We start from the raw sequence: 24,538 nt of genomic DNA, 5'->3' as shown, positions 1-24,538 counted from the left end.
TACTCCAAATGAAGTGTTAGATACTCAGGTAGTACGTGCAGGTAATGCAGACATTGGCATATATACAACTCGTTTAACTAATTTCCAACAGACACTATGACTCCTGGTGGTGTGTTAACATTGAAAACATTAGGCGATCGAATCTGTATACCCCAATTGCTTCAACTGCATCAGCATTTCAACCATTTCATCAAGCTCCAGCATTTCAATCACATGCATTTCAAGATTTGTATCATGTTCCCCTACGTCCGAGTGAACCCATTAATTATCAAGGTTATGATGATTCTAAAGAGACTCAACCACCAAGTCAGTCTAAAACCAACTCAATAACTAGATATGTTAAACAACAGTCTTGATCCAGAAAAAGTTAGCAATTAGATCTTTGGTCAGGGAGGAAATGGTCAAGGAAATCATTAGTTTATGGACATAATTTAGTTTAAATATTTCTAATGTATCTTTTAGTTTTAATTAATGAAAACTATGTTTTAGATTAATATTCAAATCGAAAGTAGTTTTACATTTCATTAAAAATTAAACTTAATTGCATAACACAATACTTAATGAAAATTGATTCCCTGCATGCGAACCTTGTAGAGTTCACAACATTCGTCATGACTAAACCATCTTATGTTGTCTTCAACAAAAGTGATATGAGCTTTAATCTTTAGTTCTTCAGTTGAAAACCCAGGGTGATCCCCTTTTATCATCCAAATAATTTGCGCATACTTTCTCACATCGTTATTGATGAAACAATAACGATTTTGAAGACACCCATTTGTTCTTCTTGAATTTACATGACTTAACATCATAAACCTTTGAAACACAGTGTTCCATGAGTTAAAAATCTCTAAATTGAAATCTTTATCACCTGCAACAGAAATCCAACCTCGGACTAGTGAAACATGCTCTTCTCGAGTGAAGGGAGCACTAGCCACTTCGGTTATGCGACCACTAGGCACGTAGAAATGAATTTGAGGTTGAGATAGTGTGAGTTGAAATGAGTTTGAAACTGGGTATTTATCGAGGGCGGGAATAGTAGCCGTTGGATGAGGAATTGATGAGCATGATCAGACAAGCGAGCGAACATGACTAGCGCTGACGCTTGAATGACCAACGAGCGATATTGTAACCATCTAGAGATGAACACTCTATCGCTTCTTAGAGACCCGTCGTGTATGCCAAACTGTTATTCCTGACACATAGACATATATGTTTGGCGCTAAGGCCTATCCAAACTGGGTACTAAAATAGAAAAATCAGCTTTTTAACATGTGCTTGGAAATAGGCCTAACAGGTAAAAAAACGAAACCAAAAAATCGCATATATACCCATTAGAAAGTGTGCACACACTTAGAGTCTGTGCAGGCTCACTTTTTCTCTGCCCTGTTCATTATACACGCAATAACCCACTTGGGAGAACTAAAGTTAATTAAATCGTAATTATTGTGTAAGCAGCAATCAAAGGAACATGCTTCCGACAGCGAAAAATACCAGATCCTTCCTACCATGATTCTACGTAAATTAAAAGATAACAAACATACCCTCCCACGTACTTGAATACACACAAATGGATATTCAAGAGGATAACCAGGAGGTTAAGATTGTCATTTCATGAGCAAGCACACGTGAAAACTCTAAAATATCGAATTATTAATCATGAAATTTGATTAAGGGAATATTTTAGGCGCTAATGCTGATTAGAGCAGCAAACAACAACAGTATTTGAGAATGATTCTTATTTCTCTCTCTAATCTACTCTGCTCAATAAATCTCCCACGCTCCACATGATTACCAGCTAATTTAATGGTACTACTCTTTGGAGTACCACCTCACATGGGAAGCCAAGTGGGTCACAACCTAACAATAATCAATGGCACTTGATCATTGTCTATGCACCAGCTTGATTACAATAATTCTTGCACAAACCATGGGAAATCCCGCAGGAAACTACATGGTGTGACCAGCCGGGTTTTCTTTGGGTTTCTAATGCATGGATCCATAAATCAATGAGATCTTTCTACTGACGCATTTTTCAAGTATTTTTTATCTATCAGCATTATAACCTGTCATTGGAAAAGAATAAACGTTATTTGAAACAAATTCAGTTAAATCGGGGTTAGGATTCTTGGTTTTCCACTCTAGCATGGAAACTTAAGATTATCGTCCCAGAGAAGCTATAACTTTGCGGCACTGGTAGTGTGTATATAAAATAATTCAAGGTGCCATAAATCAATGTTGAAGCCTACTAACACATTTGCATGCAGCTGATCGAGATTTACAGTACCCTTAATTTGTTTTCAAAATTATTTTTCCTAAACATTTGCACCACCACACGTGCACGCCACCTCAATCCCAAGGATCTTTGGAAATTATTCCTCGGTTGAATCTTGGTAGTTTCCCCCCGACCTCACGAAGACACTAACTGATCACATTGGGAAAGAAAAAGATCATTCTGATGAACGATTGTCGCGGGAGTTAGGTGGTGGTGGACATGGTGGCGGTCATGTCAAGCTGTTTAGTTGGTGTTGTACTTGCCGATGCTACATGCATAATTGCATGTGGATCTTAGGAGGCGGGTTGTACGATTCCTCATTGTTTATGCTAGCATGACTCGGCAGAAAGACAATCACTTATTCACTAGGGGCCGAGTCCTATACTTGCGTTAGGTTCTAATCCTAACCCTATCTTTAGTGACGGAACAAGGTGGTGGTGGCCGGAGGTGTTGCATCATCCAGACATTCAATCTTGCTTCTGTGGTTGCTTATTTTTTTGCTTGGGTACGGGGTACCCCATCAATTGGAGGGATGAGTTAAAAGTTGGACAAGATAGGATCATTGAATCAGGGTTGGGGGTTAGTCCCCATGACTTTGTAGACATGTGAGCATGGACCAAGTGGCCATACAGGGATGGGATAAGTGCCAAATTGTCCTTCCATTATCCAACACAGCAACCGACTCTGCACGAAGTATCTTTACACAATTCTTTTCTCCGAGGGTCTGAAGAGGCGGGATTTGACTGATATGATGAGTATCTCATCCAATCAACGACAAGTATCGACCACATGTGCACGTGTGCTTTGCTGTAGGATTGTCGGTCATGACCACGTAAGATCCACATGACTACTGATGATGGACATGGAAATGCTCAGTGGTAATACAGCCTATGTACCTAACGCTTGGTATGCAGTCAAGGGCCATGAACCCGACATAGCATCATTTGGTAACCAGGGATATGTGAAATATGTTTATATCCTACATGGACGCAAAAGTCGCAAACAATGGCAATTTCTATGAATCAATTCTGCATTCACCGAAAGAAACTCTTAGAATTTTTCCTACAAAAACATTTTGAGCAGTTGGCTTGATCTAGGCCACGAACATACGAATAAATGAGCAAAAACCCACATTTTCGAAGCAATGATGGAGATCTTTCAGCGGATTTCCTCAAATGAGATATCAATCACCCTTAATCTTGTTGGCGTGGCTAGCTAATTACTCGAGTACCGGTTAACATTATGATTAGACATAGGTCCATTTTTTTACTATTATCTGCAATTGCCTTTTTTGCAATGTCCCCTCAGGTAATTGAAGAACATATTTGGGAAATTTTGCTTAAGATAATGTTTCAAAGGACTACATATCATGTACCTAGCTAGTACTTGATTGATTTGAAAAGTTTATTTTCATAAACAAACAAATAGTAAAAGGGAAGAAGATAGTGGTCCACAATTCTGAATCGGTTTCAAATGAAAATGACCTAATAATTAAGGTGATTCCCCTTGCACATGAGCATATGTAGTGGGTGATCTTATGCAAATATTTAGAGCATTTGCAAATATAATTTTGCCACTTGCAGTGTGGGGTGGGTTATTCACATATGTGGTAGGGATACAATGTTGGATCAATACAATTGCACTAATTTCAGAATCCCGCGGTAAAATCTTTTTTGTAGATATCTTAATCACTCTTTGAACAGGTTTTTTTCCCTGATTGAGTACGAGTTCAATCATAAAAATAACAGTTACACAAATCACGTCCCCAACATTAAGCAAATGAAATGTTTTCTATCATTTTAGTTTGCGGACTTGTACATCAAAATATAGTAAGCAGAATTTGAAAACCAACTTTAAATAATTGACATAACAAGATGCAAATGGTGCTAAAAGAGAGCTAGTGGTGATATAAAATGGGATATTTGTGTTTGACAACATAGGATGGAAGTAAAGAAACTATAAAATATGCTCAAAAGTACCGAAAATAATTTAACCGTCCCAGTAATTTTACATGTTAGTTGATAATTTAATAATAGGGCAGTTAGGTAGAACCGTAGAAGCTTATAAGAGAGACATAAAATAAGAAGATGATCTTCGTAACCAGGTTATCATACGAAAAGTAAGATTTGCATGGCCCCTAATAATAATATTTTAAATTTCATTTTTACATAGAGTAGTTGTTGAAGATGCATTTCCAAGGTATAGGTAAAAGAAGGTTTTATATTTCATTTTTAATTTGGTATATTATACTCGATCCTAAAGTATGTTGGCATGTTAATTTTGAGAATTATACAAAAGATAAAAAGTTGGATGTAATTTTTTTTTTTTTACAATATTTCATAAACTTTCATTCTTGATAAAATAGAGATTAAATAAATTTCAAGAACATTAAGATCAAAGTTCAAAATACATTCAAAAGGTACTAGTAACAATGAGTGTTTCGTGAAGAACAGTAACAAAATACCAACAAAAGTACCAAACAACCCAAACATTGGAAGAAGGGTTTTTGGATTATAATCTTACTATTTTTGATATAATTTTTTCTTTTAGAAAAAGAGATCCTCTCATAAAGAGATAGTAATATGTCCAAAGTCTTGAATCTTTATCATCGTACTTGAAAAACTTCTACCCAAAATATGCATTAAAACCACAAAGAAACGCCACGAGAGCGCATAGAGAATCTCCATAAAAGAGAAGACACAAACAAAAAGGGTAAAAAAACGCATAGGAAAACCATAAAAATCTCCTAAAAACAATGGATATTGAAACAAAAACTAAAACAAGCTTAATCTAAACTACTAACTATTTAAGAAAACAAGAAAAAAATGGTCAGATCTAGTCCAAAACGAATTAGATCTGAGCGGTAATGATTAATGGTGGGGAGTTTTTTTTTTTTAAGTTTTGATTGTCAAATAGTCCCACACCGCCTAGAGAAACCTAGGTTGCGTGGTTAATATATCTTGAGCAATCCTATCCCTGTAAGATGGTTTTCGAGGTTAGTTAGACGTGTAGATTTCTAACATGGTATCAAAGCTAAACCTCACTCAAAGTTACCTTACATTACATGTACATTACATGTGTCCATTTGATTTCGGTGCCACTCAATTTGATAAAGGGGATTCAGTACTAGCGGGGTGATACCCATCCAGAAATTCAGTAGTCAGAATTATTTTGTTTTATATAAATCGGGTTTCCATCCTTATTAAGGGTAGCACTGGATATCTAAAATACTTGAAATCCGGTTATATCCATATCTATAATTCTTATTGGATAAGGATATGCAAATTTGTTTTTCAAGGATATTAGGTTATGGATGTAAACATGGATGTGAAGGTATACGCGTCCAAAGATATTTGATTTGAAAGTTTATATTTATAGTTAGATTTAATTATATCCTCTTTATCTTTATCTTATATACACCACTTTGTCCTCAATTTGTTGCTTAATTAGGGTTTTGCAAAATATTAAGAAATTGGAATTATTTTCACATGCATCCTCAATATTTTAAGTTAGTTGGTTAATATACTAGTTTTCACATCCTAGTGTTTACTTTGTTCTTAATAATTAGGAAATTCTAGCGTGAAATACTAAATTTTTTTGTTCTTTTTTGCTAAACAAACTTAATATGACACATAATTCAGGACGGAGAGAGTACTCATTATGTATATAATTGATTTTTATACAGTTAGGAAAAATAATAATAATTACTTTATTACATTTTTGGATCAGATATTATCCGACATCCAGAAAATAATATGGATAAGGATTCAAATTACAAATATTGATACACATTGCGACATGAGTCATAGTTTCAAAGACATTCAGATATAAATACTTTCATATTCAAATATATCTAATGTCACATTTTAGAATATGAGCATCCAACTCAAAACCAATTGGCAATGAGTGCAGTGGCCCTAAGGATTATAAACCGCAGGATCTTAGATAACCCAGACAACATGGGACTAATAATCTCAACTCATCCCCTCACGTGTAGCCTCGTTAGGTCTAACACGTGGAATATTAATTAGGATCACGGGGACTAAAGGTGCGGTCAAATGACTCAACACAAATGACTCAACACAAATTGTCTGCTCTGACACCATGTTAGAATATGGGCATCCGACTCAAATGACTCGACACAAGTAGCCAACTCTGATACCATGTTAGAACATGGGCATCCAACTATGAGTGGAGTGGTAAGGGATTATAAACCGCATGATCTTAGATAACCCACATAATGTGGGACTAATAATCTCAACAAGTGGAGTGTTCCAAAGGATTATAAACCACAGGATCTTAAATAACCCAGACAATGTGAGACTAATAATCTCAGCACCCCCCTACGCACCCACACACCCACCCACACACATACACACGTGTAGCCTCGTTAGGTCTAACACATGGAACAGTAAATCGGGTGACACGGGGTAAAGGTGCGGTTAAATAACTCGACACCAGTAGCCCGCTCTGATACCATGTTAGAATATTGGCATCCAACTCAAAGACAATTTTTATGAGTGGAGTGGCCCTAAGGGATTATAAACCGCATGATCTCAGATAACCCAGACAATATGGGACTAATAATCTCAACAAGTAGAGTATCCCTAAAGATTATAAATCACAAGATCTTAGATAACCCAGACAATGTGGGATTATAATCTCAATACGCTCCCACACGTGTATCCTCGTTAGGTATAACACGTGGAGCAATAAATTAGCTGACTTGGAGTAAAGGTGCGCTCAAATGACTCGACACAGATAGCATGCTCTGATACCATATATGTTAGAATATGAGCATCCAACTCAAAACCAATTGACTAGAGTGGAGTGGCCCTAAGGGATTATAAACCGCATGATCTTAGATAACCTAGACAATGTGGGACTAATAATCTCAACAAGTATAAACCCTAAGGATTATAAACCACATAATCTTAAGTAACTCACATAATGTGGGACTAAAAATCTCAACACCACTCTTAATGGCTACTAATGAGATACCAACTTGGCGCCCGGGATACGATGTGGTCGGGCCACATCGTTTAAGTACGTGACCCCTCTTTGTTTATTTACACGTATGTTAAATTAGTTTTAAACAAAAAAGAACTCCTACTCTTTCTCTAAAAAGACAAGAAAAGTTAGTTCTCTAAAAAGTAGCCCCCTCTAAATTCCCAAATAACAAGAAAATTAACACTTTTCAAGACGTGTCAAACAAATAAGATGGGCCACATACTCAAACGATGTGGCCCAACCACATCGTAGCAGCTCGGCCAACTTGGTGGGTAGTATACCAAAATCATAAAAAAGGAAAACATCTCTCAAACACTGCAATCGTACGCCCCAAACAAACTGATACCCCATTTAGCAGCCATCGAAAGAATAAATTCAATGTATTTGACATTCAGAATTTTCCTAATTGCCAAAATGTCCCATTATAGAACCACGAAAATGTCAGGTTTAGAAATCTGATCATCTTTTGTATACATCTTAGATAACAAAAATTGCTGATACTTATCTAGCAAGTCTGATCATCTTTTATATACATCTTAGATAACCAGAAAATGTTAATATATACTATTTTGCCCAGTCTAGTCATCTTCTGCATATAAACTTCAGAAAAAAAAAAAAATTGCTCAAAGTTGTAAGATGTATATATCTCACGTATACAATCTTTCTTTATCCGAGATCTATACACAAAAAATGATCAAACTTGGCACAAAAGTATCTAACATGCAAGCATGCAGGTAGATACACCGTATATACCCAGCATTCAAGCACTCCACTCTTTTGGTATGCACCAGTATTTATACATTGTAATTGGTTGCAAAACTATAAACTTGTTGAAATGCGATAGGTGACATTATCGGATAAGATAAGAGTTAAGGCATGGTGTCATATGGTGGGGGATGGTGGTGGCACCAAATGGGTAAAAGCTTGCCATGCATGAGAGTAGAGGGGGCCAAGAAGTGACTTATCGTGAAGCAAAGAAGTGACATTGAAGAATGGGATTGAAATGAGGAGGGCTACTACTTGCTAGGGTCATATGATCACGTGTACATCACATGGGAGGTACGAGGGGGGGATGATGATAAGAATTGTCGGGTTGAGGGACAGCAATGAAAGATTTCCACATAATTGAGTTTTGAGGGAGGGACACGTGGGACAGCCTATCACGCATGCGTGGGGACACCACGATCTTCAATTCATCATCATCATCCTTCACATGATTGCGTTGAGGGATTTCCTTCTTCGCGTTACTTTTTGGTCTGAATTTTGTGTCTCGTCCTTTCATTCTCTTGAAAACTCTACGAACGTCCTCTTCGAGTCTTATGTTTTTAATTTAGGTGTCCTTTTTAAATGGAGCCAGCCATGATTCATTTCCTCGTCACGGTTATGGGGTAAAGCACATAAGAGCATCTCGAAGCTGCAAATTTAGAAACTTATTCTGAAAAAATAATCTCCACCATTTACATATTTTTATTCCCCAATATTGATTATAAGAAGGAGAAAACATGACGTGAAGGTGCATCCGAAGATGTAGTTAATATTTTTTTTCAAGACCTTCTTATTTAGTATGACATTTCTTCTGATTTATAGGACTTATTATTGGAGATGGTTTTAGTTATGATGGGTGTCTAAAATCCTACGAGTCATATAAAAATAAAATTATAACCTTTTATTGGAGATGCTCTAATTGCAGGGAAGGGGAAGACTGCACACTTAGTCCAGCTGGCTCCAAAGGCTAATTTAGACCGTTTCAGTCATTTTGTATCTCCCAAAACTACTTGCGCACCCGTTTATCATAACCAGGATTTTGCCCTTGATTTAGAGGCGTATAACGTGTCGGCCCAACACAGCCCGACACACGAAGTCACGTGCTTCACGTGCCATGTGTCGTGCTGTGCCAACGATTTAAACGTGTTGTGCTGTGCTTGCCGTGCTGGCGCACGTGTTATAAACAATTTGAAATCACTTAGTGGTATACATTAAGTCGGACATTGTCATAAGAATCTAAATAGACAACATATCATTTGAAATTATATCAAGTATAATTAACAAGTTTATTCAATAAAAAGAAATAGCCCATCAAATATAGAATTGGATCATTGTCATGTAAATTAATGTTCTAGTCAAATATAGGTAACGGCAATCTAACAACCATATTGAAATATATTTTCCAAATATTGAGGTATTATATGTGTTGTTATAAAATAAGTCAGCATAAAATGTCAAAAACTAGCTAGAATAGTGACTCTTTTTTGAAATATATACAGAATGTGATGTATTATGCCTTGTTATACGGTGTACTTGTTCATGCTATGACGTGCTTTCTTAACATGTTGTGCTGGGCTGGGCCACGTGTTGTGGTACTGTGCCGATTAGGCTAGCCCAACACAGCCCATGAAACTAACGTGTCGGGCCGTGCTAGGCTGAATCACGTGTTGGACTGGGCTGGGCTCAGATTTTAGCATGCTGGGATGGATTGTGCTCGTGCTGGCACTGAAATGATCAAATTGGGTTTTGCCAGCACGAGCACAACCCATCAAAATTATGGGTTGAACAACGTTAAAGAGGAAGTCAGAATCATTTGCCAAATCAAAATTATGATATTCATGTGCGCAAAAATAAATAAATTCTCGATTAATTCTTATATTTCGAACATGAAATATAATAAAAATACATATATTAATGCACGGAAATAAACAAATAAAGCAAAAATACATTATTGCTTCTGATTTTCTAAGCAAAAGAGTGCAGAAATTTGATCATTTAAGCAGCAATTATTGTGTTTTAATAACTAATTAGTACAATTATGGCCTAACAGAACAAAATCATCTGTCTCAATAATGGCCCTCCATTAATAATATCTGAAGTACCTGATTTATAATATCCAAGAAATCGAGGGACATGAATGAAAATACAGAGTGAAGTGGGAAGGAACTAGGAACATAGGAAAGGGAAGAAGCTGCTGGGGGCCAATGATTTGAGAAGAAGTGGGTGTCGGGTAAAGCGGAGACAGCATGACACGCACGGACATATGAAGAACTATACCCATGTGGGTCCCACTTCTTCACCTTAACATGGGTGGAGTATCTTGTGATAGATTTTATTTACTTGATCACCTCCTTTGTAAGTAGGTAAAGGTTACCTTTCTCCCGTTTCAATGAAAAAAATTTGGTGCAGGATCGGATGACATTTTTAGAATGATATTATCGAATTTGGAGCCAATATTTTTATTCTTTTACACTCCTACTAAAAATTGGTGTATAATACCGCCAATGTACTTTATTTTTACCTTTATCTTCTTTCATTTGAACAGTGGGTGTGCTGGTTTCCCCCGATTTACTATCTATGAAAAAAAAATGATGGCACGCCCATTTTGGATGTTACCCGGGGAAACTAACTTGAGTTCGAGCTCGCCAATGCGAAATTTGTTGATCATGGTAAACTCGTCTCTTTAGAGTTGCATATTTGCAAACCTACTTCTCTGGTGAAAATAGCATCTATATCTTTTTTAGAAAGATAATAGAAAATTTTTAAGTGATCAACATATTCTAACACCAGATCTAAATTTCAACCAAATCGGTAGTAAAATTGTAACAGATTTATGTTTAAAATTTGTAAACTCTGGCTACCAGAGGTTTCCTCTGATTTTGTCATTAGGTGCACTGTGCCCTCTGTAACCCAAAAAGGTATCAATCACAATGGAGCCAAGTTTCCTATGTAACCATTAAAGACTGCAGGAAGGCAATTAATAAAGACAATGCCAATCAGTTGCAATGTCACATGGTAATGCAATCAAATGCCTAACAGTTACTCTGTCTTCCATCCATGTGGTGGACAACAATGTTAATCAGCTTTTCACACACCTAAGAGGGACACATATCATAATCTTCCTAGCATACAAAAGATTCCCCTAATCACTACTGCTAAACATGCCTTAAACTTTGCTTGTATCCTTCTTCTTTTTTCCAGTCAAATGGTCAACCAAAAAGTGCCATTTTTTAGAGTAAAAAGACCACCAAGTAAAAGAGAACGAATGTGGGTTTGTTTAAGCAACCATGGTTTAAGACCTTTTCCTACTAGTTTGTTTCACCAGGGTTAAGGTAAACAAGGGAACATGGTTAGGCAAACAACACATCCATGTGTGACAGTGAGTCATTGAATGATGAATGATGATGATGAGACTGAGAGAGGGAGATAATTGGGGAAGTTGTGGTGGGTCTGACACAACACCACACAACTCATCATCATGATTGATTGAATACAAGGAAAGAAACACAAACCCTCTCCCATTTATTTCTCTAGGTATTCTCCCATCTCTATATATACAAACACTAATCCTATCACTTTTTTCACATCCCAAACAACAACAACAAGAAGAACCCTTAGCAGAAAGAAGAAGAAGAAGAAGAAAAAGCCTCAGATCATTCACTATAAAACCACTTTCTGTGTGTTCAGTTTGATACCTTAAAGCTTTTACACAATGGTTGGAATGGAAGATTTAGGTTTGAGTTTGAGTTTAAGCTCTACAAACCATCATCATAATCTAAATGCATTGCAGTTGAATCTAATGCCTACATCGTCACCATTTTCTCATCAACAACAACAACACCATCAGAAGAGCTCTCCTTGGATCAATATGGAACAAAGTAAGTTTTACCATTTTCCTTTTCTCTCTTTTTTTTTTTTTTTTTTAAGATCTGTATGAGAATTTAGAATTCATTTTTGGAAATTATTTTGCTGATTATATTTTTTATTTTATTTTTGGGTACAGATTTAGAGATGTATAGAGGTGAAACAAGATCATTTTTACGTGGAATAGATGTAAATAGAATGCCACAGAAAACAATGATCTCAACAATTGACAATGAGGAGGAAGAAGGAGGTAATTCATCACCAAACAGTACTCTTTCATCTCTAAGTGGGAAGAGGAGTTTAAGAGATCTTGAAGGTGGATCAGAAGAGAATTATGATATGGAAAGAGCCTGTTCCAGAGGAATTAGTGATGAAGAAGATGGTGGTAGTGATACAAGAAATAGTAACAAGAAACTCAGACTGTCTAAAGATCAATCAGCTCTTCTTGAAGATAGTTTCAAGGAGAACAATACTCTCAACCCTGTAAGTTCCCTTTTCTGTTTCTCTAGATTCAACAATTCAATAATGACAAGGGCAATTTAGTCTTCGACCAAACCAAATCCATTTTACCAATTCTTAAGGGTATTTTGGTCTTCTTACAAGCCTGTCCCTTTTCCAAGGGTATTTTGGTCATTAAAAAACTTATCTTTTACGTGTTCATGGGTATTTATGTCTTCTTAGAGGATCAAGTGTCTAATAGACTGTTTTTATATGTTTCTTTTACAGAAACAGAAGGTGGCATTGGCAAAGCAACTAAATCTAAGGCCAAGACAAGTTGAAGTTTGGTTTCAAAATAGAAGGGCAAGGTGAGGATTTTTATTTTGATAAGGGTATTTCTGAAATAAAAATGGTTGATTACATTTATACCCTTGTGGTTTTTTACTACTGTACTGAGCAGTGTACTGTTCTTTTTTATAGGACAAAGTTGAAACAAACAGAAGTAGACTGTGAGTTCTTGAAAAGATCTTGTGAGAATTTAGCAGAAGAGAACAGGAGACTGCAGAAAGAAGTACAAGAGCTTAGGGCTCTTAAAATGTCACCACAATTCTATATGCAAATGACACCACCAACAACACTTACAATGTGCCCTTCGTGCGAACGTGTCGCAACATCAGCTGTTGATCATCCACCACAACAACATACTCATCAGATGATGTCGTCGAGTCCACACAACCACCACCAACGTCCAAATTCGGCCATTAACAATCGCGTCACTGCTACCCAGGCACGATCCATGGCTGATCGTTCAATGTTGTCTAGGGTATGAGACGACCAAGTAATTTCCGGCTTCCTTTATTTGAGTACTCCGGTGATTTTATAGGAGTGTAGGTATAGTTTCTTATTCATAGGCCTAGTTAACGCTTTAGTATTGGGTGGTGGTGGGTTTCTACTTTTGGTGTAAAGTTCTAATTATTATGTTGGTTCTTCTTATGAGCAAAGCTCTTGAGGTTTTCTAAAGTTACCTTGTGTTCTTAATAGTTTACCTAAAAAGAAACAAAAAGACTAAAAAGAAGAAAATGAAGACTTATGGTTTTCTTGCCTCTATCATGCCTCTATCATTAGTCAATTCCACGGCAACAACATAAACTCCCCAAGAATGGCCAGACAAGGTCATGAACTAAGCTCCGGGCAGCAAGGAAAATGAGGGTTGGAAAATTAGAAGGCTGTACCTGATTTCCTTAGCAACCATTAAAAAAGCAGTCGTTCTCACTGCTGGTTAGCTGGCTTGCTTTACTGATGATAAAAATGACTGTTGGCTTATCATATAGTTGGAGATCTGAATACTGAAATTACCATATCTATAGAAACAGAGATAGACAAGTCACCAGTGCATCGTCCTTAATATGTCTCTTTGAGTACAAAATTAACAAGTTTCGGAGTTGCGTATTAGATACTTGAGCTTAGAAATCTAGAATAAATGAATAATGAATGTCACAACAAGCTCAAACATTCTGCACTACATCTACAACCTCTATTTACGGCAGTATCATTTTATTGGATGGTAACACAATGACGAGTCATTACAAATGCGTGTGAGCTAAAGTTCACATAAATTTTTTAAAATTCAGGCCGTGCCCCAAAAAGCGGGCTCCCGAATACTTGTTTGGTTACTTGTGCCTAGAATTTGCTCTGTTAGGCAGAACATCAATTGACAGAAACTGTACTCATTCTTAAACTCTAAAGTGTTTGTGAAGCTAAGTATTCGTCCACAAGCTTCCTTGCCAAGTCTACCTGGTTTTTGCACCAACCAAAACAAATTTAAACAATCGAGAAACTTAAGCAAACAGTTATAACAATAGGCCGCTAAAGAGCATGCTAAATCGCTCATAGGGTAATTGCAGCTGAGATAAGTGCATACTTTTATCAGAAGGAAAAAAACGGTCACAAAGATCGAAAAGCATAGACAAATGCAACTGGGAAAGAATTTTACCGCTTCACTGCTACCACTAAGGTGAATAACTCTGTGATCTTTCTCACGCATAGGTCCACTAATCTAGAACAAAAAAGGAAACACATGAAGTTAGGAATGGAGATAAGAGTTACAAACAGAAATAGTTAGTGTTGCTCTAGTACTAATTGTACAAGTGAGGGAGGAGACCTTGATTGTAGCTCCAGACGCATTTCTTATTCTCGAAATGTTGGACCCCCCCTTGCCTATAAAGCCACCAGCCAACGCCTCCAAAATTGTCATCTCCATTGTAATATCTGCATGCACAGGTTGAGTATCCTAATTTTATGATGACATGATAAGAAAAAGCAAAACAGCGACATATATATTGCAAGGATGCAGCAATACATATATATATAATTATATTCTACAGAACACATAGAGATTATCAAATCTCAAAGAAACTGAATAACCTGATACCGCAGCACGAGCAGGAGGCGGAGCCACAGCTACAGGTGATATTGAATAATTTGGTACTAAATGAATAGCCGGTGATTGAACCAATGCATTTGATTTAGAGTTATATATTGGCCTGATGGATATTACTTTTTTCGCTGGGTTTTCCCTGTAAGTGTCAATATGAGAAACAAGAAAGGAGTTAGAAGAATCGACTGCAAACGGGAGAACAATCAAATCAATCGATCAAAAAGAAGACCAGTGCTGCCTGAAACCTTAGTTCACAGCCAATTAACTCCAAGGATTTCAATACTTCAGGGACTTCACCTGATATCTGAGTTTACAGAACAAAACGTACAATAAATACATGCCAGAAGGAAGGAGCATGTGAAAGTGTAGGTAAAAGACACAGTATATGTGCTAATACTGCTAAGTATCAAGAGTGAGCCAACTGCACATGGTGACCTTGAGGGACTTTATACACCCAAATTCCTAAGTGCAAAATCTTATGAAGGTAGATAAGCACACTACGATTCCACAAGATGAGAGCAGATGTCAAAGCTTACTGCATTGAGATTATAGTACAACCATAGAGATAAGTTTATAAGTTCAATTGTATGAACTTGTCACCAGGGCATTATAATAGCTCAGATCAAAAACCAAAACTGATAAGATGCTTCTGGGAAATCAAGTAGGTTAACGAACCATAACAAAATGTTTGACAACATGCATATTAGAAATCTAGCATATAGCCAAACTCACCTGTACCACACGATCAGATTCATGAGCAGATGCACATAGAGGCAACTGATTCTGAGCCATAATCGTGATGGTGGCCCCGGAGAGATTTCGTATTTTAGCAATATTCTGACCTGACTTCCCAATTAGACAACCTGCTTGAGACCCTGCAATTAAAAGCCGGATCGTCTTGGCAACCAAGTGCGCTTCACCAATTCCAGGTGGCTCACTATATTCATCAGTTTCCTAATACACGAACAGAGAAAGGAGAAATCTCATCATTATTAATAATAGCCAGTACGTTTATAAAATAGAACCTTACTCAGATATCCATTGTTTACCTAGAGAATGACACTGGCAATATGATAAAGTGCCTTCTCTGCTTCAGATATGACATTATCTTCATTTGTAGAACTTATTATTATCGCACGATCTTCATTTCTCTGCAAACATCGAGTAGGATTTTTTAAGTGTCATTACAGCTGACAGGATATCTTAAAACTTCATGACAGCTATAATATTTTTACATGAAACATTGCCACTATCTTCAAGAAATCCTCAAGTAGGAAATTTGTTCCATACGCTTCCAAAACACAAAAAGCCACAAAGTGCAATATGAAGCCCTCATCATAACATAGTGCCTTAATCCCAAATAACCAGTGGTTATACTCAAAGAAACAATCATTATTCGACAAATTCTACCAACTTTTGCAAAACAAGAGCTAAACAATGTGTTCCTATTCCTTAAGAGCTTATCCCACTCCAACAAAATGTCGTGATTGTATTGAATAACCCATTTTCACAAACTAATTAGCTATCCAAATTCCACAGAACCTAAGTATCCCATGCCAATTGAAGCTTTAAAATAGTTCTTTTCCACATTACCAAAGATCACTAAGTTATCATTTCAGCAAACACATAGAAAGCAGAAAAAGGCTTCAATAATTGGTTTCATTTCTCGACGACAACTTTTTTCAATGCGGCAATTCGACAAATAAGCACAATGAAGTTCACTATTTACTATGGAAATTAGATCAAAGGTCAATTTTTAACCAATAGAATAATCAAAAACCCTAAAAAAAAAAGTTTGAAATTGAATTTACTTACAGAGATAGAATCAGCGATCTTGATATTAGCTTTAGTATGTTGTCTGATTTGACTAATCCTACTACCTTGTTTTCCAATTACTCTTCCAATTTGCCAACACGGAACTACTATTCTAAACACTACAGACTCATTAAAAGAAGAACAAGAAGAAGTTGCAGAAGAAGACCTATTTCTTCTGCTTCTCTTTGGAGACTGATGAGAATCGCCTCCACCAATTTCTTCTGCTTCTTCTCCTTGCTCACGATTTCGTTTTGCTGATATATGTATTTCACCTTCTTCTTCAATATCATTTGCTTGTTCTGAAACTGAAGTTGAGTTCTTTTTATTTTTTTTCTTCTCTTTCTGACATTTTTTGAGACCTCTTTTCCAGAGACAGAAAATTTGTGTAATAGAGAATTTAGAACTCAGAAAAGGGAAAAGAACCCAAATTGGGGAAGAAGACTAGAATACAAGAGGAAGAGAAGAGAGACGGTCAATACACGTTGAGTTTGGTCAAACCCGAAACCGATTCCATATCAGCCATATGGATGTGTGTCCGTCGGATAAAACAAAGATATCTCATATCACAATGTTGCTAACCATCACCACAGAAACCCATCTACATCTGGCCACCACCATTTCCAACTCAAAACAGCACGACCACCACCTCTCTCATTTATTTCTCTGTCTATCTAGCAACAACTTCTCTCTTGCTAATTTCTTCATATTAATCGATCATTTGTAATTAGATTTCATGAAAATGTGTAAACGTACTTTGTACTTCATCCATAGTTCTTGTATCCTGATAAATTTTCATCGAGCCAAATCAATTTGATTTCTTCACTATGATTCTCTCTATAAAGAATTGGAATTGGGATTTTCACTGGTTCTCTCGTCTTGTTTTGATACAATCATCAAGTCCCAGATCGCTCAAATTTTACTCCAACCTTACTAACATGTTCTGTAATAACTAAAGTGGAAGGTGGCGTTGCTGGTGCTGGTGGCGGTGGCGGAATTGGTGTTACGGTGGTGGTGGAAGGTGGCGTTGCTGGTGGAGGTGGGGGTGTTGTTGTGGCGTGTCGTTGTTGAGATGGTGTCGGGGGTGGTGCTGTTATAGTGGCGGTTCTGCGGTAGTGGTGGTGGACGTGGTAAAAACATGGAAATCTAAATTAGATTTGAATAGGATACGGAGGGATAACTAAGATTGGAGGGGTATTTCTGTCATGTGAAAAAACTTCACCAAACAATTGGGTCTTTTCTTTATATTAGTAAGAGAAAATTTAACTAACAATGGTTCTACACATACCGCCCCTTCCAATAACACTAACAGAACCTCCTCACAATAAGTATGGGCCCCACCCAATGGAGATTAGCAAGGGGCCACTTCTGGACCTACCAATAGGAAATATGTGAATAGTTGTTTTAGTGTTGTTGGAGGGGGCGGTACATTAAGAGTTTTCGTTTAATTAACTAAAGACATTCATCTTTCAGACTATACAATAGTTTATGATGGGACAGATAAAGGTCATGGGTGGAGATGGTACAATGTTACCAATTCTGAAAACAGATAATATTGTTCTTGATACTAATTCTAATCAGTTTCATCTAGATGATGTATTAAATGTACCTACAATTAAACATAATCTATTATCAGTTGCTAAGTTTACAAAGGATAATCAAGTTTCAGTAGAATTTTTTGCAGAGGCGGATGCAGAGTGGGTTCAAGTGGGGTCAGCAGACCCCACTCAATTCCAACATCTGTGTACTAGTTTGATGGAAATCTAAGTCTTTGACCCCACTGTCATCTAAATTTAGGTCTTTGACCCCACCCAAAGAATTTACTGGGTCCGCCACTGAGTTTTTGATAGGGGTTATAAAATTAAACGTGTGAAGACTAGAAAATTTTTGGCTGAAGGAAAGATTAAGAACAACTTATATCCTATGGAAGGTATTACTTTTTTTGCATTAACAACTACTACATCAAAATCCAACACCTCTTTGTGGCACAACAGGTTAGGTCATGCTTCTGATTTAGTTCTCAAGAAGATTGCAAGTACTTCTTATATTCAAGTTAATTCAACAGATACTTGTTTATGTGAAGCCTGTCAAAAAGGGAAAAATCACAAGCTTCCATTTTATGATTCAAAGAGGACAACAACTTCACCACTACATTTAGTGCACTGTGACATTTGGGGTCAAATTCCAATTGTTTCATCGCTAGGCTTCAAATATTATATTTTGTTCATAGATGATTATTCTAGGTATCACTGGATACATCCTCTGAAGAGTAATGTTGACAGTTTATATAACTTTCAACAGTTTAAATATACTTCAGAAAACATATTATCTGCTGCTATCAAAAAAATTCAATGTGACAATGCTCTTGAATTGGTCAAAGGTCAGTTTAAGGATTATCTGGATCAGTGTGGGATAGTCTCGAGGGTTTCTTGTCCTCATTTACATCAACATAATGGATTGGCTGAGGAGAAGAATATGCATATAACAGAAATGGGCAACACTCTATCATTTCAAGCCCCACTTCCAAAGACTTTCTAGTATGGTTTTTTCTTAACTACAATATATATTATAAATAAACTTCCAACCAAGGTTCTTTATTTTCATTCGCCATATATATGAAGCTTTATTCAACATACTACTAGATTATTCATTCTTTAGAGTATTTTGATGTTGTTGCTATCCTAATCTGGAACCTTATAGAGAAGATAAATTGAGTACTAAGTCTACCAAGTGTGTATTCTTATGATACATCCCACTCCATAAAGGATATAAGTGTTATGATTTAACAAGTAAGAAAACATATATTTTTGTGCATGTTAACTTTGATGAAGAATGTTTTCCTTTTGATGAAATTCTTGCACAACAACTACTTCTGAAGGAATTCTTATTCTGATACTTTCACAAATACTTCTATTGGTACACTATATCCTATCACTACTAGATCAAAAATTAGAGCTTCAAATCCTAAACAACTGCTTTCTAACTTTGTTTCTTACCGTATGGTTAAATATCATCTACATTCAGTATTTGTTGCCACTATATCATAATTGGTTGAACCAGAAACATTTAAGAGTGCAGTCAAGAATCCAAAGTGGTAGATAGCTATGAAGAATGAGAATATAACTTCAATTGAAAATGGTACATGGGATTTAGTACCAAATGATCTCAGTTATATATTATGAGTTAGGTAACAAATGGTTATACAGAATCAAATTGAATGATGATGGGTCTGTAGAAAGGTTTAAAGCCAGACTTGTGGCAAAGGGATACAATCAAATCGATGGAGTTGATTATTTTGAGAACTTTAGTCATGTAGTAAAGGCAAAAACTGTCAGAGTTGTTCTCACAATTGCAATCTCCAGGAAGTGGTCAATTAAGCGATTACACATCAGCAATGTCTTTTTGCATAATTTTCTTGAAAAAAATGTTTATATGGTACAACCTAAAGGTTTTGTAGATGCACAACATCCAGATTATGTATGTAAACTCAAGAGAAGTTTGTATGGCCTTAAACAGCCACCAAAGGCCTGGTTTCAGAGATTTGTGGCACATTGATATACTTTGGCTTTTCTAGGTCCACATGTGATCACTCTATGTTTGTCAATCAATCTGCTGACACAATATATTATCTCACTTTATGTTTGTCAATCAACATACTGTTGTATGTTGATGATATTGTTCTAGCATGTTTTTCACCTGCTCTCAGTGACAAGATTATCTCATTCCTGATGCAAATCTATCCAGTTAAGGATTTGGGTATTCTACATTATTTTTTGGGCATAAAAGCAAGTTTCAGAATAACTCTCAGCATATTTTGTTAACCCATAAGAAGTATACTTGATTACAGAAGTATGATCTTCTCAACTGCAAACTATCTAAAACACCTGTTACAAAGCGTCCAAGACTGTCAATCTCTACTAGTGTACCATTTTCAGATGCTACTTAGTATAGAGTGTATGGTGGGTGGACTTCAGTATCTAACCATGACAAGACCTGATATTTTTTTTTAATGTCAACTATGTTGCACAATTCATGTAATCTCCTACAGATGAGCATTTAGTATTGGTTAAAAGGATTCTCAGATACTTAAAAGGTACTCTTGGAATTGGAGTATTACTTTCTGCATATTCAGACTCAGATTGGGCAGGCTTTCCTGACGCAAGAATATCTACTTTAGCCATGTGTGTATATTTAGGATCTTCTTTAGTGTCTTGGTCTTCAAAGAACCAACCTACCATTTCAAAATCATCAGTTGAAGCAGAATATAAATCACTCGCTATTGCTGCAACAAAGGTATATAGTGTGGCTTTCTTTCCTACTGAATGAATTTGATGTCTCTAAACACACCTTTCACTTTATTTTGTGATAGTGTCTCTGTAAACAGCCTAGCCACAAATCCAGTTTTTCATGCTAGAACTAAACACATTGAGATTGATTATCATTGCATAAGGAAATTGGTCAGTTTAGGTATGTACCTTCTGCAAATAATCTAGCTGTTTACAAAAGTTTTAGCTCATTGTATTTTTCCATCTTTGACTGGCAAGCTGCTATATTTGCACCAATATCAACTTGAGGGGGACTGTAAGGATTCAAATGTCTAAATCTATCTTAGTGACGGTGTCTAAGTGGGAGTGCCTATCTATGTAAGTGTGTGAATCATTTGTTGTCTGTAAGTGTGTTAATCACACATTTACTTCTATATTTTTATTTCTAATTTTTTACAGTTGTAACTGTCAATAACATACCGTACTGTCTGCTTTGTGTCAGCCTTTATAAGGCACTCTTCCTGTATCTGTTTCTGTTATCAAAAACTTAATACAAGATTTCTTATTTCTTCATATAGAAATCTTTCACTAATGAACTAAGTTCGAAATTCGTCAACACCAAAGAAGTGAAAGGATAAAAGAAAGAAGCTATAACCAAGTAGCAGGATGGTGAGTTCGAAACTCGTGGCATCAATTATTTATCAAGTAATATCCATAGACCATGGCTGTCATTGATACATGCAGGGCTCGCCCCGAAAGGAAAGCAGGGAAAGGTCCACTTCCGGGCAGCAGACTTAGGGGGCAACAAAATAGGAGTGTTATTAGCCTACCAACTGAGAAAAGAATTGTGACGAATATATGAAGATTGAAGAAGAAGTAATTATCCAACTGATTGAATACCGACTTCAGTTGGTGCTGCTAACAATTTTGAATGTTTTGAGATAGTTAAATAATCTCTCTTCTATCTCAGAAGTTTTTTGATATGTCTTTGTCTCTCAAGTTTTTTGATTTGTCTCCATCTTAAGGTAAGTTTTAGGGTTTTAGTAGTTTAAGTAATTTAAGGGATGCGATTTTGATTCGGAATGCAATATAGATTCGGTTGCAATTGTATTTTTTAGGGATTTTTTGATGCATGTAACTCTACTCCATTCTATTTTTCGGGAATTTTGACAGAAGTATCGACTCAGTTGAGTCAAAATCAATGTCCTTAATTTCCAGTTTTCCTAAATGTTCACACATAACATCCTATTAGATAACCTACCAACTGTAGTGATAAGATCTAACGTTCAAACCTTGCTGGAATTCCTGCCCCAGAAACACATAACATATGGAAGGTACTTCAAGACTAGAAAGCCGATATGGGGATGCAAACTACTCTAGCTATACATGTGTTTCCCTTTCTAAATACAACAATCATAGACAATGGATCATGGATGCGTTAATGTCAATTATCAGTATGGAAATGAAATTGAAGCAGCTTAAGAAAAGGGGGCAACACTTTTTGGATCTGCTTTAGGGCAAAAACTTCTCAGGAACGGCCCTGATACATGATAGGCACAAGTTCTAAAGCAGATTTCTTATGGACAGCAAAAGTACCAGCCTCATCCATATTCATATTTTCAGGCCTCAATCCATAAGGTATTTCCCAATTAAAACTGTAAAGAAGATTTGCAAGTGTGAGCTCCATTATTGTAGTTGCTAATGATATCCCTGGACAACCCCGTCTACCCGATCCAAACGGTAAAAATTCAAAATGTTGTCCTCTGAAATCAATGGAGTTAGTCATGAACCTCTCTGGCAAGAAAACTTCTGGATCGTCCCATGAACCTGGATCTCGTCCAATTGCCCACGCGTTAATCAAAACTGTCGTTTTAGGAAGAATATCATAGTTTTTGATCTTGCAGTGTCTTATGCTTTCTCTTGGAATAGACATTGGACCTGGAGGATGCAGTCTTAAAGTCTCCTTCAACACCATCTTTAAGTAATGAAGCTGGTCAAGATCCGTCTCTTCGACTTTCCCTTGCTTGCCTACGCAATTTCTTACCTCGTCTTGCGCTTTTTTCATTATTCTTGGGTTCTTAACAAGTTCTGTCATTGCCCACACCATTGTAGTAGTACTTGTACCTACGCCACCAACAAAAATATTCTGCAACAACACAAAATAGCTTAAAATTTAGCTAGAAACCATTAGCCACAGTTGAATCATTCTCTAACTGCAAGAAAAATTATGTCACTTAAAACCTCAGGTTTGAGGACATAAGGAGGCGATGGCATGAGAGCCATGAAGCCTACATGCACCTAGCTACCTACACTATTAGTATTACCAACTGGGATATGCATGCACCGTTTACAATCCGTTTCAAATTTTCAATATGAGAGACAAAGACGGGGAAACAGAAATGAGAGATAACCATGAGGAGTGCCTTGATACGATCTTTAGATATTTGAATTGGACCAACATCCCCAACCCCACGTTTTTCTAGTCCAAGCAAGATATCAAGAGTGTCGTCTTGTTGTGAATTAGGCCTCCTCTGATCTGAGTCGATGTGCTGGTCGATGACCTGTTGTAAAAAATTATCAAGTTTATGAAAATTCTTCTTTAGCTTTGAATGTTGCCCAGTGAGAACATCGATTATACACCCAAAAAATGGAAACAGATCGGCTGCAAAATAACTACCAATAGTTTCCATACATTGGTAAACAATACGCTGGAATCTAATTTTATCAAATTCTCTGCCAAAAGCAATCCTGCATATTATGGTGAAAGTAAGAGAAAGCAATTGTTCAGAAAGATCCATAGGCTTACAAGACGATTGAGAAATGGAGTGGATCATAAACGCGACCTCTTCTACTCTAATAGACCGAAAATATACCACTCTTTTGGGATTCAGAAGCTCAAAAACAAAAATCTTTCGCATCTCCTTCCAATACTCATTATAAGAACTAAACGTGACATCCATGGAATTATAAGAGAATTTTCCAGGGCATGCTAATGAAGGCCTACTACTAAAATTTCGATCATTGGTCTTCAAAACTTCTTTTGCTAATTCAGCTGAAGAGATCACTAAGACTGGTAGTCGGCCCAGTTGAAGGTACATGATAGGGCCATGTTTCTTCGAGAGATGCCATAGACAACGATGCGGTAAGCCATGGAATAGCAAGTGCAAGCAGTTCCCTATGAAGGGAAGTTTACATGGACCAGGTGGGTGTAGAATAGCATGTTTTGTGTTGCATCTTTTCTTTATCAGTATACAGATGAGCAGTGCAACAAAAAAAGGAAAAAATAGAAACCACGAAGACATAGTATTAGAGTAGATCGAGTAGTGATACTACAGCGAACTTCTGCTCATCGATTGTACCTATCTATAAACACTCTCACAGCATTTTGGATTTCAATGGTCCACGGGAAAACATAACGTACATTATGATGATGACCTGCAAGGCCACTAGGCTATATTTTAAAAACAAATGAAAGGCTAGCAATCGAGCTACAAATTTTCCATGTACGAAGATACTAATCCAACCAGTGATCAACCTACCAGGTACTCTGGACATGGCCCATGGGGCTGATGAGCCATAAATTATCGAATGAAAATATAGTTGGCAACAATAACTCTGAAAGTAGTTAGTACAGTGAAATAAATGATAAACATGGCAATTAAGAAAACCTCAGAA

General features: G+C 36.7%; 2 protein-coding genes and 1 pseudogene across 2 annotated transcripts; 1 reads left to right on the top strand and 2 right to left on the bottom strand.

Annotated features, from left to right (window-relative positions):
- Positions 1–11,615: 11,615 nt before the first annotated feature.
- On the top strand, positions 11,616–13,421 carry LOC113321199 (homeobox-leucine zipper protein HAT4-like). Its single transcript, XM_026569082.1, has 4 exons — positions 11,616–11,925; positions 12,051–12,394; positions 12,638–12,717; positions 12,830–13,421. Exons 1-4 carry the CDS (start codon positions 11,760–11,762, stop codon positions 13,176–13,178), a joined length of 939 nt encoding a protein of 312 aa, XP_026424867.1. The 5' UTR covers positions 11,616–11,759; the 3' UTR covers positions 13,179–13,421.
- A 326-nt stretch (positions 13,422–13,747) lies between these two features.
- LOC113274098 lies at positions 13,748–17,219 on the bottom strand (annotated as a pseudogene).
- A 4,915-nt stretch (positions 17,220–22,134) lies between these two features.
- LOC113339280 (cytochrome P450 71B2-like) lies at positions 22,135–24,274 on the bottom strand. The gene is made up of 2 exons (XM_026584582.1): positions 23,275–24,274; positions 22,135–23,009 (listed from the first exon to the last, which is right to left on the bottom strand). Exons 1-2 carry the CDS (start codon positions 24,163–24,165, stop codon positions 22,392–22,394), a joined length of 1,509 nt encoding a protein of 502 aa, XP_026440367.1. The 5' UTR covers positions 24,166–24,274; the 3' UTR covers positions 22,135–22,391.
- Between the last annotated feature and the right edge of the window lie 264 nt (positions 24,275–24,538).

This window comes from Papaver somniferum, chromosome 1 (genome assembly GCF_003573695.1).
Source record: "Papaver somniferum cultivar HN1 chromosome 1, ASM357369v1, whole genome shotgun sequence".
Taxonomy (NCBI): domain Eukaryota; kingdom Viridiplantae; phylum Streptophyta; class Magnoliopsida; order Ranunculales; family Papaveraceae; genus Papaver; species Papaver somniferum.
This window is presented reverse-complemented; position numbering and strand designations above follow the sequence as displayed.

What these genes read in the sequence shown, in the direction of transcription:
- LOC113321199 (XM_026569082.1), top strand. Translation starts at nt 11,760, where the DNA reads ATGGTTGGAATGGAAGATTTAGGTTTGAGTTTGAGTTTAAGCTCTACA. An exon ending in TTGGATCAATATGGAACAAA is followed by an intron (nt 11,926 to 12,050) that starts GTAAGTTTTACC and finishes TTTTGGGTACAG; the next exon opens with ATTTAGAGATGTATAGAGGT. An exon ending in TTTCAAAATAGAAGGGCAAG is followed by an intron (nt 12,718 to 12,829) that starts GTGAGGATTTTT and finishes TCTTTTTTATAG; the next exon opens with GACAAAGTTGAAACAAACAG.
- LOC113339280 (XM_026584582.1), bottom strand. Translation starts at nt 24,165, where the DNA reads ATGTCTTCGTGGTTTCTATTTTTTCCTTTTTTTGTTGCACTGCTCATC. An exon ending in GTATCAAGGCACTCCTCATG is followed by an intron (nt 23,010 to 23,274) that starts GTTATCTCTCAT and finishes GTGTTGTTGCAG; the next exon opens with AATATTTTTGTTGGTGGCGT.